Source organism: Taeniopygia guttata, chromosome 33, assembly GCF_048771995.1.
Source record: "Taeniopygia guttata chromosome 33, bTaeGut7.mat, whole genome shotgun sequence".
Lineage (NCBI taxonomy): Eukaryota > Metazoa > Chordata > Aves > Passeriformes > Estrildidae > Taeniopygia > Taeniopygia guttata.
The window spans coordinates 1756142-1770622 of NC_133058.1; the positions used below are offsets into that span (position 1 = coordinate 1756142).

At 48.2% G+C, this 14481-nt stretch overlaps 1 protein-coding gene across 1 annotated transcript in view; it reads right to left on the reverse strand.

The window, feature by feature from the left end:
• Nucleotides 1-14333, reverse strand: part of HAUS5 (HAUS augmin like complex subunit 5) — a 32710-nt gene extending 18377 nt beyond the window's left edge. The window contains exons 1-10 of the mRNA XM_072920791.1: nucleotides 14223-14333; nucleotides 13514-13576; nucleotides 13051-13083; nucleotides 12460-12484; nucleotides 10739-10859; nucleotides 7676-7814; nucleotides 4377-4434; nucleotides 2347-2411; nucleotides 2219-2267; nucleotides 2067-2137 (exon numbers count right to left, since the gene is read on the reverse strand). Of these exons, the coding sequence (XP_072776892.1) occupies nucleotides 2067-2137; nucleotides 2219-2267; nucleotides 2347-2411; nucleotides 4377-4434; nucleotides 7676-7814; nucleotides 10739-10859; nucleotides 12460-12484; nucleotides 13051-13083; nucleotides 13514-13576; nucleotides 14223-14308 (710 nt within the window). The 5' untranslated portion in view covers nucleotides 14309-14333. The remainder of the gene's footprint in view (nucleotides 1-2066; nucleotides 2138-2218; nucleotides 2268-2346; nucleotides 2412-4376; nucleotides 4435-7675; nucleotides 7815-10738; nucleotides 10860-12459; nucleotides 12485-13050; nucleotides 13084-13513; nucleotides 13577-14222) is intronic.
• Nucleotides 14334-14481: the final 148 nt, after the last annotated feature.

A 14481-nucleotide genomic window follows, 5' to 3' on the forward strand; every position in this document is an offset into this window, starting at 1 on the left:
TAGGGACCCCAAAATTCCCTTAAAATGCCCCAAAAATCACTCAGGGACCCCAAAATTACCTAAAATTCCCTCAGGGATCCCAAAACTCTCTCAGGGACCCCAAAATCTTCCAAAATTCCCTCAGGGAACCCAAAATCCCCTCAGGGACCTCAAAATTCCCTTAAAATGCCCCAAAAATCACTCAGGGACCCCAAAATTCCCTCAAGGACCCCAAAATCCTCCAAAATTCCCTCAAAATCCCCCAAAATTCCCTCAGGGCACCCAAAATTCCCTCAGGGAACCCAAAAATCTCATCAAAATACCCCAAATTTCCTTCAGAAACCCAAAATCCCCTCAAAATCCCCCAAAATCCTCTCAGGGACCCCAAAATTCCATTAGGGACCCCAAAATCCACTCAAAATACCCCAAAATTCCCTCAGAACCCAAAATCCCTTCAAGGCCCCAAAATCCCCTTAAAATCCCTTCAGGGACTCCAAAATCTGCCCAAAATGTCCCAAATATCCCCAAATATCCTCAAATCTCTCAAAATCCCCCAAATCCTCTCAAAATCCACAAAAATCCCCTCAGGAACCCCAAAATTCCCTCACAAATCCCCCAAAAATCCCCCAAAGCCCCTGAAAATCCTCCAAAATCCCTCAAAATCTCCTCAAAATTGCCCAAAATCCCCCAAAAATTTGCTCAAAATCCCCCGAATCACCCAAAATCCCCTTAAAATTCCCGAAATTCCCTATAAAATCTCCAAAAATCCACTCAGATCCCACAAAACCCCCAAAAATTCCCCAAAATCCTCTCAGGGACCCCAAAATTCCATTAGGGACCCCAAAATCCACTCAAAATACCCCAAAATTCCTTCAGGGACCCCAAAATCCCCTCAAAATACCCCAAAATTCCTTCAGGAACCCAAAATCCCCTCAGGGACCCCAAAATCCCCTCAAAATCTCCCAAAATTCCCTCCAAAACCTCCCAAAATCCACTCAGATCCCAAAAACCCCCCAAAATTCCCTCAAAATCCCCTGAAAATCCTCCAAATTCCCTTAAAATTGCCCAAAATCCCCCAAAATCGCCCAAAATTCCCTCAAAACTTCCCAAAATCCCCCAAATTCCTCTCAAAATCCCCTGAAAATCCACCAAATTCCCTTAAAATTGCTTAAAATCCCTCAAAATCGCCCAAAAGTCCCTCAAAATCGCCCAAATTCCTCTCAAAATCCCCCAAAAATTCTCCAAATTCCCTTAAAATTGCCCAAAATCCCTCAAAATCGCCACAAATTCCCCCAAAATTTCCCAAAAATCCCCCAAATTCCTCTCAAAATCCCCTAAAAACTGCCCAAAATCCCCCAAAAATTTGCTCAAAATCCCCCGAATCCCCCAAATCCCCTCAAAATTCCCTATAAAATCTCCCAAAATCCACTCAGATCCCACAAAACCCCCAAAAATTCACCAAAATCCTCTCAGGGACCTCAAAATCCCCTCAAAATCCCCCAAAAATTCTCCGAATTCCCTTAAAATTGCCCAAAATCCCTCAAAATTTCCCAAAAACCCTCAAATTCCTCTCAAAATCCCCTGAAAATCCTCCAAATTCCCTTAAAATTGCCCAAATTCCCTTAAAATTGCCCAAAATTCCCTCAAAATTTCCCAAAACCCCCAAAAATTCCCTCAAAATCCCCTGAAAATCCTCCAAATTCCCCTAAAATTGCCCAAAATCCCTCAAAATCGCCCAAAATTCCCTCAAAACTTCCCAAAATCCCCCAAATTCCTCTCAAAATCCCCCCAAAAATCCCTTTTCTTGGGACCTTTTTGGAGTTGGGGTTTTTATTGGTGGTGGAGGAGCTTTAAGGAGAATTTTGGGGGAAAAATTTTGGGATTTGGGGCTTCAGCAAAACCCTAAAAAAAATTTTTATGTTTTTTTTTAATCCTCAAGATAAAATTTTGGGGGATTTTGGAAGAATTTGGGGCATTTTGGGACCCCAAAAATGGAATTTGGACCCCAAAATTTGCATTTAAGCCCCGCCCACCACTGTAAGCCCCGCCCACCTCAAGCCACGCCCACTCCCTTAGGCCACACCCACCTCGTGCTCTGATTGGCCAACGCCTCCAGGGCCCAGAGCACCGCCCCCGGGCTGTGACCAATCAGCGCCGCCTGTGGGAGGCGGCAAACGTCAGCGGAGGGGGCGTGGCTTAGCTCAGGCCACGCCCCCTCTCCTCAGCAAGCCACGCCCACCTCCGCCTGCTTCAGCCAATCCGGAGCCTCCCTCGGGTGATTGGCAGCTCTGGAAAAGTGTTAATTAGCATATTAATGAGTTAATAAAGGGGTTAATGAGGGGTTAATGAGGGAGGGGCGGGGCTTACCGAGGTGGGCGTGGCCTCTGCTGAAGCTCCGCCTCCCTGGCCGTGCACAGGGCCTTGATTGACACCTGCAGGGGGCGGGGCTTAGATTTTGGCGGGAATTTGGGGATTTTGGGGGAATTTGGGGGGAATTTGGGGATTTTTGGGGCGAAATTTGGGGATTTTGGGGGAAATTTGGGATTTTTGGGGGGAATTTGGGGATTTTGGTGGGAATTTGGGGATTTTGGCGGGAATTTGGGGATTTTGGGGGGAATTTGGGATTTTTGGGTGAATTTGGGGGGAATTTGGGGATTTTGGGGGGAATTTGGGGGGAATTTGGGGATTTTGGCGGGAATTTGGGGATTTTGGCGGGAATTTGGGGATTTTGGGGGAATTTGGGGGGAATTTGGGGATTTTGGCGGGATTTTGGGGATTTTGGAGGAATTTAGGGATTTTGGGGGAATTTGGGGATTTTGGGGGGAATTCGGGGATTTTGGGGGGAATTTGGGGATTTTGGCGGGAATTTGGGGATTTTGGGGGGAATTTGGGGATTTTTGGGGGGAATTTGGGGATTTTGGCGGGAATTTGGGGATTTTGGCGGGAAATTGGGGGTTTTGGCGGGAATTTGGGGATTTTGGCGGGAATTTGGGGATTTTGGGGGAATTTGGGGATTTTGGCGGGAATTTGGGAATTTTGGGGGAAATTTGAGATTTTTGGGGGAATTTGGGGATTTTGGGGGGAATTTGGTGATTTTGGCGGGAATTTGGGGATTTGGGGGGAATTTTGGGGGAATTTGGGGATTTTGGGGGAAATTTTGGGGGAATTTGGGGATTTTGTGGGGAATTTGGGGGGAATTTGGGAATTTTGGGGGAAATTTGAGATTTTTGGGGGAATTTGGGGATTTTGGGGGGAATTTGGTGATTTTGGGGGGAATTTGGTGATTTTGGCGGGAATTTGGGGATTTTGGGGGAATTTTGGGGGAATTTGGGGATTTTGGGGGCATTTGGGGATTTTGGGGAGAATTTGAGGATTTTGGGGGGAATTTGGGGGTTTTGGGGCGAATTTGGGATTTTTGGGGGAATTTGGGGATTTTGGGGGAAATTTGGGGATTTTGGGGAGAATTTGGGGATTTTTGGGAGAATTTGGGGGGAATTTGGGAATTTTGGGGGAAATTTGAGATTTTTGGGGGAATTTGGGGATTTTGGCGGGAATTTGGGGATTTTGGGGGAATTTTGGGGGAATTTGGGGATTTTGGGGGGAATTTGGCGATTTTGGGGGAATTTGGGGATAATTTCGGGGGAATTTGGGGGGAATTTAGGAATTTTGGGGGAAATTTGGGGTTTTTGGGGGAATTTGGGGATTTTGGGGGGTATTTGGGGGGAATTTGGGGATTTTGGGGGGAATTTGGGGATTTTGGGGGAAATTTGGGATTTTTGGGGGGAATTTGGGGATTTTGGAGGGAATTTGGGGATTTTTGGGGCGAAATTTGGGGATTTTGGGGGAAATTTGGGATTTTTGGGGGGAATTTGGGGATTTTGGTGGGAATTTGGGGATTTTGGCGGGAATTTGGGGATTTTTGGGGGAATTTGAGGATTTTGGGGGAATTTGAGGATTTTGGGGGGAATTTGGGGATTTTGGGGGATCCTGAGGGGAGGTTTGGGAATTTGGGGGTTCCTGGGGGGGATTTTGGGAGATTCTGGGGGGGATTTTGGGTTTTTGGAGGGTCCTGGAGAGAATTTTGGGGGGGATTTGGGGAATTTTGAGGGTTCTGGGGGAGATTTTGGGGGAAGTTTTGGAAATTTGGGGGGTCCTGGGTGAGATTTTGGGGGGATTTTTGACTTTTTGGAGGGTGGCAGAGCAGATTTTGGGGGAGATTTTGGGAATTTTGGGGGTTCTTGAGGAGATTTTGGGGTTCCCGAAAGGATTTTGGGGGTTCCTGAGCGGTTTTTGGAGCGTTTTAAGGGAATTTTTGGGGTCTGAAAAGAGATTTTGGGGTTCCCCAGGCCACGCCCCCTCCCGAAGCCCCGCCCCCTCCCGAGGCCACGCCCCCTCACCAGCACTTCCGGCTCCGCCCCCAAGGCCAAGATGGCCGAAAGCTCTGCCCGTGATTGGCTGAGGGAAGAGACCCCAAAAAATCCTTAAAATCTCCAAAATAACCTCAAAACCCCCAAAATCCCCTTAAAGAAACCCCAAAAATCCCTTAAATTCCCCAAAATAACCTCAAAAAACCCCAACATCCCCAAAAAAAACTCAAAAACCCCAAAAACCCCTTAAAACCCCCAAAATTCCCTCAAAAAATCCGATAAAATCCCCCAAATAACCACAAAACCCACCAAAATCCCTTAAAATTCCCCAAAATAACCACAAAGTCACCAAAATTCCCTCAAAATCACCAAAATAACCTCAAAACTCCCAAAATCCCTTAAATTCCCCAAAATCCCCTGAAAAAAGCCCCAAAAATCCCTTAAATTCCCCAAAATATCCTCAAAAAACCCCAACATCCCCAAAATAACCTCAAAAACCCCAAAAACCCCTTAAAACCCCCAAAATTCCCTCAAAAAATCCGATAAAATCCCCCAAATAACCACAAAACCCACCAAAATCCCTTAAAATTCCCCAAAATAACCTCAAAGACACCAAAACTCCCTCAAAATCACCAAAATAACCTCAAAACCCCCAAAATCCCTTAAATCCCTAAAATCCCCTTAAAATTCCCTTTAAAAAAACCCAAAAATCCCTTAAATTCCCCAAAATAACCTCAAAAAACCCCAACATCCCCAAAAAAACCTCAAAAACCCCAAAAATTCCTTAAAATCCCCAAAATTCCCTCAAAAAATCCAATAAAATCCCCCAAATAACCACAAAACCCTCCAAAATCCCTTAAAATTCCCCCACATAACCTCAAAACCACCAAAACTCCCTCAAAATCACCAAAATAACCTCAAAACCCCCAAAATCCCTTAAATCCCCCAAAATCCCCTTAAAATTCCCTTTAAAAAACCCAAAAATCCCTTAAATTCCCCAAAATAACCTCAAAAACCCCCAACATCCCCAAATAACCTCAAAAAACCCCCAAAACCCCTTAAAATTCCCAAAATTCCCTCAAAAAATCCAATAAAATCCCCCAAATAACCACAAAACCCACCAAAATCCCTTAAAATTCCCCAAAATAACCTCAAAGACACCAAAACTCCCTCAAAATCACCAAAATAAGCTCAAAATCCCCAAAAAAACCCTCAAAACCCCCCAAATAACCTCAAAACCCCCCAAAATCCCTAAAAATTCCCCAAAATAACCTCAAAGTCATGAAAAATCCCCTCAAATTTCCCTAAACTTCTTAAGTCTCATAAAATCATTAAAAATCCCCCAAAATTCCCTCAAAAAAGCAGAAAAATCCCTTAAAAGCCCCAAAATTCTCTCAAAATACCCAAAAACCATTTAAAATCCCCAAAATAATCCCAAAACCCCCCAAAATCCCCTCAAATTTTCCCCAAAGTCTCAAAAAATAATCTCCCCAAAAAACTTCAAAATCCCCAAAAATCCTTTAAAACCCCCAAAATAACCTCAAAAATCTGAAAAGTCCCCTCAAAATTCCCTAAAATCCCTCCGCCCCCCAAAATAATTAAAAATCCCCCAAAATTCCCTCAAAAAACCATAAAAATACTCTTAAAATCCCCAAAACGATCCCAAAACGCCCCAAAATCCTTTAAATTTCCCCAAACCTCCATCAAATCCTCCAAAATCCCCCAAATTTCCCCCAAAAATTCCAAAAAAATCCCCTAAAATTCTCCTTTTGCCCATATAAGGACTCCCCATTAAGCCCCGCCCCCTTTAGGCCCCACCCCTTTGCTCATATAAATATTCACAATTAAGCCCTGCCCCTTTAGGCCCCGCCCCTTTAGCCCATAAATATTCTTAATTAAGCCCCACCCACTTTAGGCCCCGCCCCCTTTACCTATATAAGGACTTTTCATTAAGCCCCACCCCCTTAAGCCAATAGAAATATTCTTAATTAGGCCCCGCACCCGTAGCTCATTTAAATACTCTCCATTAAGCCCCGCCCCCTTTGCTCATATGACTATTCTTAATTAAGCCCTGCCCCTTAGCTAATTTAAATACTCTCCATTAAGCCCCGCCCCTTTAGGCCCCGCCCCCTTTGCCCATATGAGGACTTCTCATTAAGCCCCACCCCCTTAAGCCCATAGAAATATTCTTAATTAAGCCCCGCCCCCTTTGCCTATTTAAATATTCTCAATCAAGCCCCACCCCCTTTAGGCCCCGCCCCCTTTGCCTATTTAAATATTCTCAATCAAGCCCCACCCCCTTTAGGCCCCGCCCCCTTTGCCTACATAAATATTATTAATTAAGCCCTGCCCCTTTAGGCCCCGCCCCCTTTCCCTATATAAATATTCTTAATTAAGCCCTGCCCCTTTAGGCCCCGCCCCTTTAGCCCATAGAAATATTCTTTATTAAGCCCCGCCCCCTTTACCTATATAAATATTTTAAATTAAGCCCCGCCCCTTTAGGCCCCGCCTCTTTTGCTCATATAAATATTCTTAATTAAGCCCCGCCCCCTTTAGGCCCCGCCCCTTCACTCATAGAAATAGTCTTAATTAAGCCCCGCCCCCTTTGTGCATAAAAATCTTTTTAATTAAGCCCCGCCCCTTTAGGCCCCTCCCCTTTGACCACATAACGATTCCAATTAAGCCCCGCCCCCTTTAGGCCCTGCCCCTTTGCCTATATAAATATTCTCAATTAAGCCCCGCCCCCTTAGCTCATTTAAATACTCTCCATTAAGCCCCGCCATCTTTAGGCCCCGCCCCTTTACCAATATAAATATTTTAAATTAAGCCCCGCCCCCTTTAGGCCCTGGCCCCTTTGTGCATATAAATATTCTTAATTAAGCCCTGCCCCCTTTAGGCCCCGCCCCTTTGCCAATTAAAGATTCTGATTAAGCCCCGCCCCTTTAGGCCCCGCCCCCTTTGCCTATATAAATATTCTCAATTAGGCCCCGCCCCCTTTGCTCATTAAAATACTCTCCATTAAGCCCCGCCCCTTTAGGCCCCGCCCCCTTTGCCCATATAAATATTCTCAATTAGGCCTTGCCCCCTTTGCTCATTTAAATATTCTCAATTAAGCCCCACCCCCTTTAGGCCCCGCCCCCTTTGCCTATATAAATATTCTCAATTAGGCCTTGCCCCCTTTGCTCATTTAAATATTCTCAATTAAGCCCCACCCCCTTTAGGCCCCGCCCCCTTTGCCTATATAAATATTCTCAATTAAGCCCCGCCCCCTTAGCTCATTTAAATATTCCCCTTTAGGCCCCGCCCCCTTAGGCCCCGCCCCTGATTACCTGGTGGGCGTGGCCTGCAGCGCCCCCCTCAGGCCGCCCCTCAGCCCTTCCGGCCGTGGCTCCGCCCCCAGCAGCCGAAGCTCCGCCCCTCGCCGAAGCTCCGCCCACCGCCGGCTCTGCCCCGCCCCCAGCGACAGCTCTGGGGGGGAGGGGAGAGGGACCCAAAATTGGGGTGGGGACCCCAAAATTGGGGTGGGGAACCCAAAATCTGGGGAAAGGGACCCCGAAATTGGGGTGAGGGACCCCAAAATTTGAGGTTTGGGGACCCCAAAATTGGGGTGGGGAATGAAAAATTTGGGGTGGGGACCCTGAAATTTGGGTGGGGATCCTAAAAATTGGGTGGGGAACCCAAAATTTGGGGTGGGGAACCCAAAATTTGAGGTGGGGACCCTGAATTTAGGGTGGGGACCCCAAAATTTGAAAATGGGAACCCAAAATTTGGGGTGGGGACCCCAAAATTGGGATGGGGATCCTAAAATTTGGGTGGGGAAGCCAAAATTTGCAGTGGGGAACCCAAAATTTGAAAATGGGAACCCAAAATTGGGCTGAAGACCCCAAAATTGGATTGGGGACTTCAAAATTGGGGGGGTGACCCTAAATTTGGGGTGGGGACCCCAAAAGTTGGGGTGGGGAACTGAAAATTTGGGGAAAGGGACATCAAAATTGGGGTGAGGACCCCAAAGTTTGGGGTTTGGGGACCCCAAAATTGGGCTGGAGGCCCCAAAAGTTGAGTGGGGACTCCAAAATTTGGGGTGGGGATACTAAAATTTGGGGTGACGACCCCGAAATTTGGGTGAGGACCCCAAAATTTGGGGAAAGGGACACCAAAATTGGGTTGGGGACTGCAAAATTTGGGGGGTCGACCCTAAATTTGGGGTGAGGACCCCAAAATTTGGGTGAGGACCCAATAATTTGGGGTTTGGGGACCCCGAAATTGGGGTGGGGACGGCAAAATTTGGGGTGGGGAACCCAAAATTTGGGGTGGGGACCTGAAAATTTGGGTGGGGACCCCAAAATGTGCAGTGGGGACCCCAAAATTTGAGGTGAGGACCCCAAAGTTTGGGGTTTGGGGACTCCAAAATTGGGTTGAGGACCCCAAAATTTGGGGTGGGGAATGAAAAATTTGGAGTGGGGACCCCGAAATTTGAGGTGGGGACCCCAAAATTTGGGTGAGGACCCCACAATAGGGTTGGGGATCCTAAAATTTGGGTGGGGAACCCAAAAATTTGGGGTTTGGGGGCCCTGAAATTGGGGTGGGGACCCCAAAATTCAGTGTGGGGATCCCAAAATTTGGGGTTGTGAACCCAAAATTTGGGGTGGGGACCGCAAAATTTGGGGGGTCGATCGACCCTAAATTTGGGGTGAGGACCCCAAAATTTGGGTGAGGACCTCATGATTTGGGGTTTGAGGACCCCAAAATTTAGGGTGGGGACCCCAAAATTTGGGTGGGGATCCTAAAAATTGGGTGGGGAACCCAAAATTTGGGGTGGGGAACCCAAAATTTGAGGTGGGGACCCCAAAATTTGGGGTGGGGACCCCAAAATTGGGGGTGGGAACCCAAAAATTTGGGATGGGGACCCTGAATTTAGGGTGGGGACCCCAAAATTTGAAAATGGGAACCCAAAAATTGGGGTGGGGACCCCAAAATTGGGATGGGGATCCTAAAATTTGGGTAGGGAAGCCAAAATTCGGGGTGGGGAATCCAAAATCTGCAGTGGGAACCCCAAAATTTCAGGTGGGGACCCTGAAATTTGAAACTGGGAACCCAAAATTGGGGTGAGGACCCCAAAATTGGATTGGGGACTTGAAAATTGGGGGGGGTGATCCAAAATTTGGGGTGGGGACCCCGAAATTTGGGTGGGGAATCCCAAATTTGCAGTGGGGACCCCAAAATTTGGGTGAGGGCCCCAAAATTGGGACTGGGATCCTAAAAGTTGGGTGAGGACCCCAAAATTTAGGGTGGGGAATCCAAAATTTGGGGTGGGGACCCCGAAATTTGGGGTGGGGAACCCAAAATTTGGGGTGGGGACCCCAAAAGTTGGGTGGGGACTCCAAAATTTGGGGTGGGGATACTAAAATTTGGGGTGACGACCCTGAAATTTGGGTGAGGACCCCAAAATTTGGGGAAAGGGACACCAAAATTGGGTTGGGGACTGCAAAATTTGGGGGGTCGACCCTAAATTTGGGGTGAGGACCCCAAAATTTGGGTGAGGACCCAATAATTTGGGGTTTGGGGACCCCGAAATTGGGGTGGGGACGGCAAAATTTGGGGTGGGGGATCCTAAAATTGGGGTGGGGAACCCAAAATTTGGGGAAAGGGACATCAAAATTGGGGTGGGGAACCCAAAATTTGGGGTTGGGACCCCAAAATTGGGATGGGGACCCTAAAATTTGGGTGGGGAACCAAAAAATTCGGGGTTTGGGGGCCCTGAAATTGGGGTTTGGGGGGGTCAAGGACCCTAAAATGTGGTTTGAGGACCCCAAAATTTGGGGTGGGGACCCCAAAATTTGCAGTGGGGATCCCAAATATTGGTGTTGGGACCCCGAAATTTGGGTGGGGAACCGAAAATTGGGATGGGGATCCTAAAATTTGGGTGAGGACCCCAAAATTTGAGGTGGGGAACCCAAAATTTGGGGTGAGGACCCCGAAATTTGGATGGGGATCCCAAAATTTGGGTGGGGACCCCAAAATTTGGGTGGGGACCCCAAAATTTGGGTGGGGAACCCAAAATTCGGGGTTTGGGGACCCTGAAATTTGGTTGAAGACTCCAAAATTCGGGGTGAGGACCCCAAAATTTGGGTGAGGACCCCGAAATTTGGGTGAGAACCCCAAAATTTAGGGTGGGGAGTGAAGATTTTGGTGTGGGGACCCTGAAATTTGGGTGGGGATCTCCAAATTTGAGGTGGGGACCCCAAAATTTGGGTGAGGACCCCAAAATTTGCATTGGAGAACCCAAAATTTGGGTGGGGAACCCAAAAATTCGGGGTAAAGGGACCCCAAAATTGAGGTTTTTGGGGGGGGGGGAACCTTTGTTTGGGGCGCGCGTTCCCGGCCGGACTCACCCAGGCGCCGCGCGGTTTCCTGCGCATGCGCAGTGGCGGCAGTGACGTCACGCAGCTCCTGGCGCAGCCGCGCGCGCGCCGCCAACAGCGCCCTCTGGCGGCTCGGAGGACTCGCGGCGGCCTGAACCCAAAATCAGCCGAAATGAACCCAAAAAATCCACCAAAGTTCAGCCCCGAAATCGGCCGAAATCGGCCCAAAACTCAGCTAAAAATCAGCCCAAAATTCGCACAAGTTCAGCGCAAAATTCTGCAGAATTCACCCCAAAGATGACACCGAATCTGCCCAAACTCTCCCCAAATTCAGCCCAAAATTGCCCCAAATTCAGCGAAATTCAGCCCAAAATCACCAAAAATTCACTAAAAATTCAGTCCAAAATTCACTTAAATTCAGCCCAAAATTCACTAAAATTCTGCCCAAAATTCACCTTAATTCACCCCAAAACTGACCCCAAATTCACCCCAAAGTGACCCCAAAGTGACCCCAAATTTACCCCAAAATTCACCCAAATCTGCTTAAATTCACCCCAAAGTGACCCCAAATTTACCCCAAAATTCCGCCCAATTTTTACCTAAATTCACCCCAAAATTCCCCCAAATTCACCTGAAAAGTGACCCCAAATTCACCCCAAAATTCACCCAAATTCAGCCCAAAAGTCAAACCAAAATTCAGCCCAAACTCACCCCAAAATTTACCCCAAACTCAGCCCAAAATTTAGCCCAAAATCACCAAAAATTCACTCAAAATTCAGCCCAAAATTCACTTAAATTCAGCCCCAAAATTCACTAAAATTCACCCCAAAACTGACCCCAAATTCTCCCAAATTCACCCCAAAACTCTCCCCAAATCTGCCCAAATTCACGCCAAACTGACCCCAAATTCACCCCAAATTCAACCCAAAATTCACCCCAAATTTAGCCCAAAAACACCCAAAAGTCGCTCAAAATTCAGCCCAAAATTCACTTAAATTCACCCCAAAACTGACCCCAAATCTGCTTAAATGCACCCCAAAGTGACGCCAAATTTACCCCAAAATTCCGCCCAATTTTTACCTAAATTCACCCCAAAATTCCCCCAAATTCCCCTGAAAAGTGACCCCAAATTCACCCCAAAATTCACCCAAATTCAGCCCAAAATTCACACCAAAATTCAGCCCAAAATCACCCAAAATTTACCCCAAACACCAAAATTTAGCCCAAAATAACCAACAATTCACTCATAATTCAGCCCAAAATTCACTTAAATTCAGCCCAAAATTCACCTAAATTCACCCCAAAACTCACCCCAAATCTGCCTAAATTCACTCCAAAATTGCCCCAAATTCACCCAAAAAGTGACCCCAAATTCACCCCAAAATTCACCCAAAATTCACCCCAAAATCACCAAAAGTCCCTCAAAATTCAGCCCAAAATTCACTAAAATTCACCCCAAAACTCTCCCCAAATTCAGCCCAAAATTCAACCCAAAATTCACCCCAATTTTAGCCCAAAATTCAACCCAAAATTCACCCCAAATTTAGCCCAAAATCAACAGAAATTCACTCAAAAATCACCCCAAAATTCACTTAAATTTACCCCAAAAATTCAGCAAAATTCACCCCAAAATTTCCCAAATCTGAGGGAAATCTCCCCAAATTTTGGCTTCCCACCCCAAATCCCCCCCAAATTTTGGGGTCCCCCAAATTCCCCCAAATCCCCCCAAATTTTGGGGTCCCCTCACTCACCTTCACCTCCTGCAGGTGTCGGGACCTGACCCCGAGTTAAGGAAAAATTTTGGGTAAATTCCCAAAATTTTGGGCAATTCCTTAAAAGAAACGTTAAAAAATCCCAAATTCCCCCAAAAACTCAAATAAAACCCCGAAATTTTTAAAAATTCCATCAAAATCCTAAAACGAAACCCAAAAAGGTCCCAAAATTCCACTGAAATGTCAAACAAAACAAAAACCCCCAAATTCCCCCAAACCCCAAAAAATCTCAAAAAAATTCCAAAATTCTCAAAATAAAACACCAAAAATCCCCAAATCCCACCCAAAATCCCAAATAAAACCCCCAAACCACCCAAAACCCAAGAAAATAGAAAAAAAAATCCCCAAAATTATAAAAAAAACTCCAAAAACCCCTAAAACCCCCCAAAATTCCCCAAAAATCCCCCCCAAAAACCCAAAAATTCCCAAAAAAAATCCCCAAAAAACCCCAAAAATTCCCCCAAACCCCCAAATTTCAGTTCCAGGAGCCCCCAAATTTTTTGGGACCCCCCAAATTTTTTGGGAATCCCCCCAAATTTTTGGGAATCCCCCAAAAATATTTTTGGATATCAGCGCAGATTTCCCCGAATCTTCTTCACGTTCCTGTGGGGACACCCCAAAATGTCCGTGAGGGGGGAGCGGGGCATGATGGGAGTTGTAGTTCGGGAGGAGGGGGCGGCAATGTTAACCTATGGGAGCCGCGGGGCATGATGGGAGTTGTAGGCGCGGCCATCACGCACCTCAATGAGGCGCAAGGGATGATGGGAGTTGTAGGCGCGGCTCTAATGCATCTCAACGGGGCGCAAGGGATGATGGGAGTTGTAGGCGCGGCTCTAATGCGACCCAATAGGGCGCGGGGGATGATGGGAGTTGTAGGCGCGGCTCTAACGCGGCTCAATGGGGCGCGGGGGATGATGGGAGTTGTAGTCCTGGAGAGGACTCCCCACATTGTTAATTTTGGGGTTCCTTTGTAGTTTTTGGGGGGTTTTTGGGGCTTTTTCACCCCCTAAATTTTGGGGTTCCCCCCACTCACCGCTGGTTCCGGACGTGGCGAATGACGAAATCCCAAACCGGGGCCGTGGGGCCGGAGCAGAGCCTGGAGGGGACGGGATTCGGGGAACCCCAAAATTTGGGGTGACCCTAAAACTAGCGGGGGGAGCCCCAAAATTCGCCCCAAATCCACCCAGAACCTCCCCAAAATCCCTCCAGGACCATCTCAAGGGACTCCAAAATCCCCTCAAGGGACCCCAAAATCCCCGAGGACCCCTCAAAATCCCCCCAGGACCCTCCCAAGGGACCCCAAAATCCCCTCAGGACCCTCCAAACCTCCACAGGACCCTCCCAAGAGACCCCAAAGCCCCTCAAGGGACCCCGAAACCCCCCCAGGACCCTCCCAAGAGACCCCAAAATCCCCTCAGGACACCCCAAAACCTCCCCAGGACCCTCCCAAGGGACCCCAAAATCCCCCAGGACCCCTCAAAATCCCCCCAGGAACCTCCCAAGGGACCCCAAAATTCCCCCAGGACCCCCCAAACCTCCCCAGGACCCTCCCAAGGGACCCCAAAACCCCCTCAGGACCCCCCAAACCCCCTCAGGACCCTCCCAAACCCCCCCAGGCCCCCCCAGTTCCCAATCCCCCCTCACAGATCGCGCAGGGCGGGTTCCCATCCCCGGCCCCCCGCAACCCCCCGGGCTCTCCCCGCCTCGGGGCGGTCCCGAGGGGGTCCCCGAGCGGCTCTGACCTGCGGAGAGCGGCCGGGGAAGGGGCGGCGGAGGGCGGCACCTCCATCTCCTCCCGGAGCCAGCGGCCCAGAGCCTCCGCCATCATGGCGGCGGCGCCGTGAGGGGAAACAAAAAGCGCGGGAAAAGCGCCGCGGGGCAGCACGGGAGTTGTAGTTCAGAAGAGGCGGGACGGCAATGCTGCGCTAGGGGAGGCGCGGGGCACGACGGGAGTTGTAGGCCAATAACTGAGGCGCTGTGGCGCGCGAAGGATTATGGGAG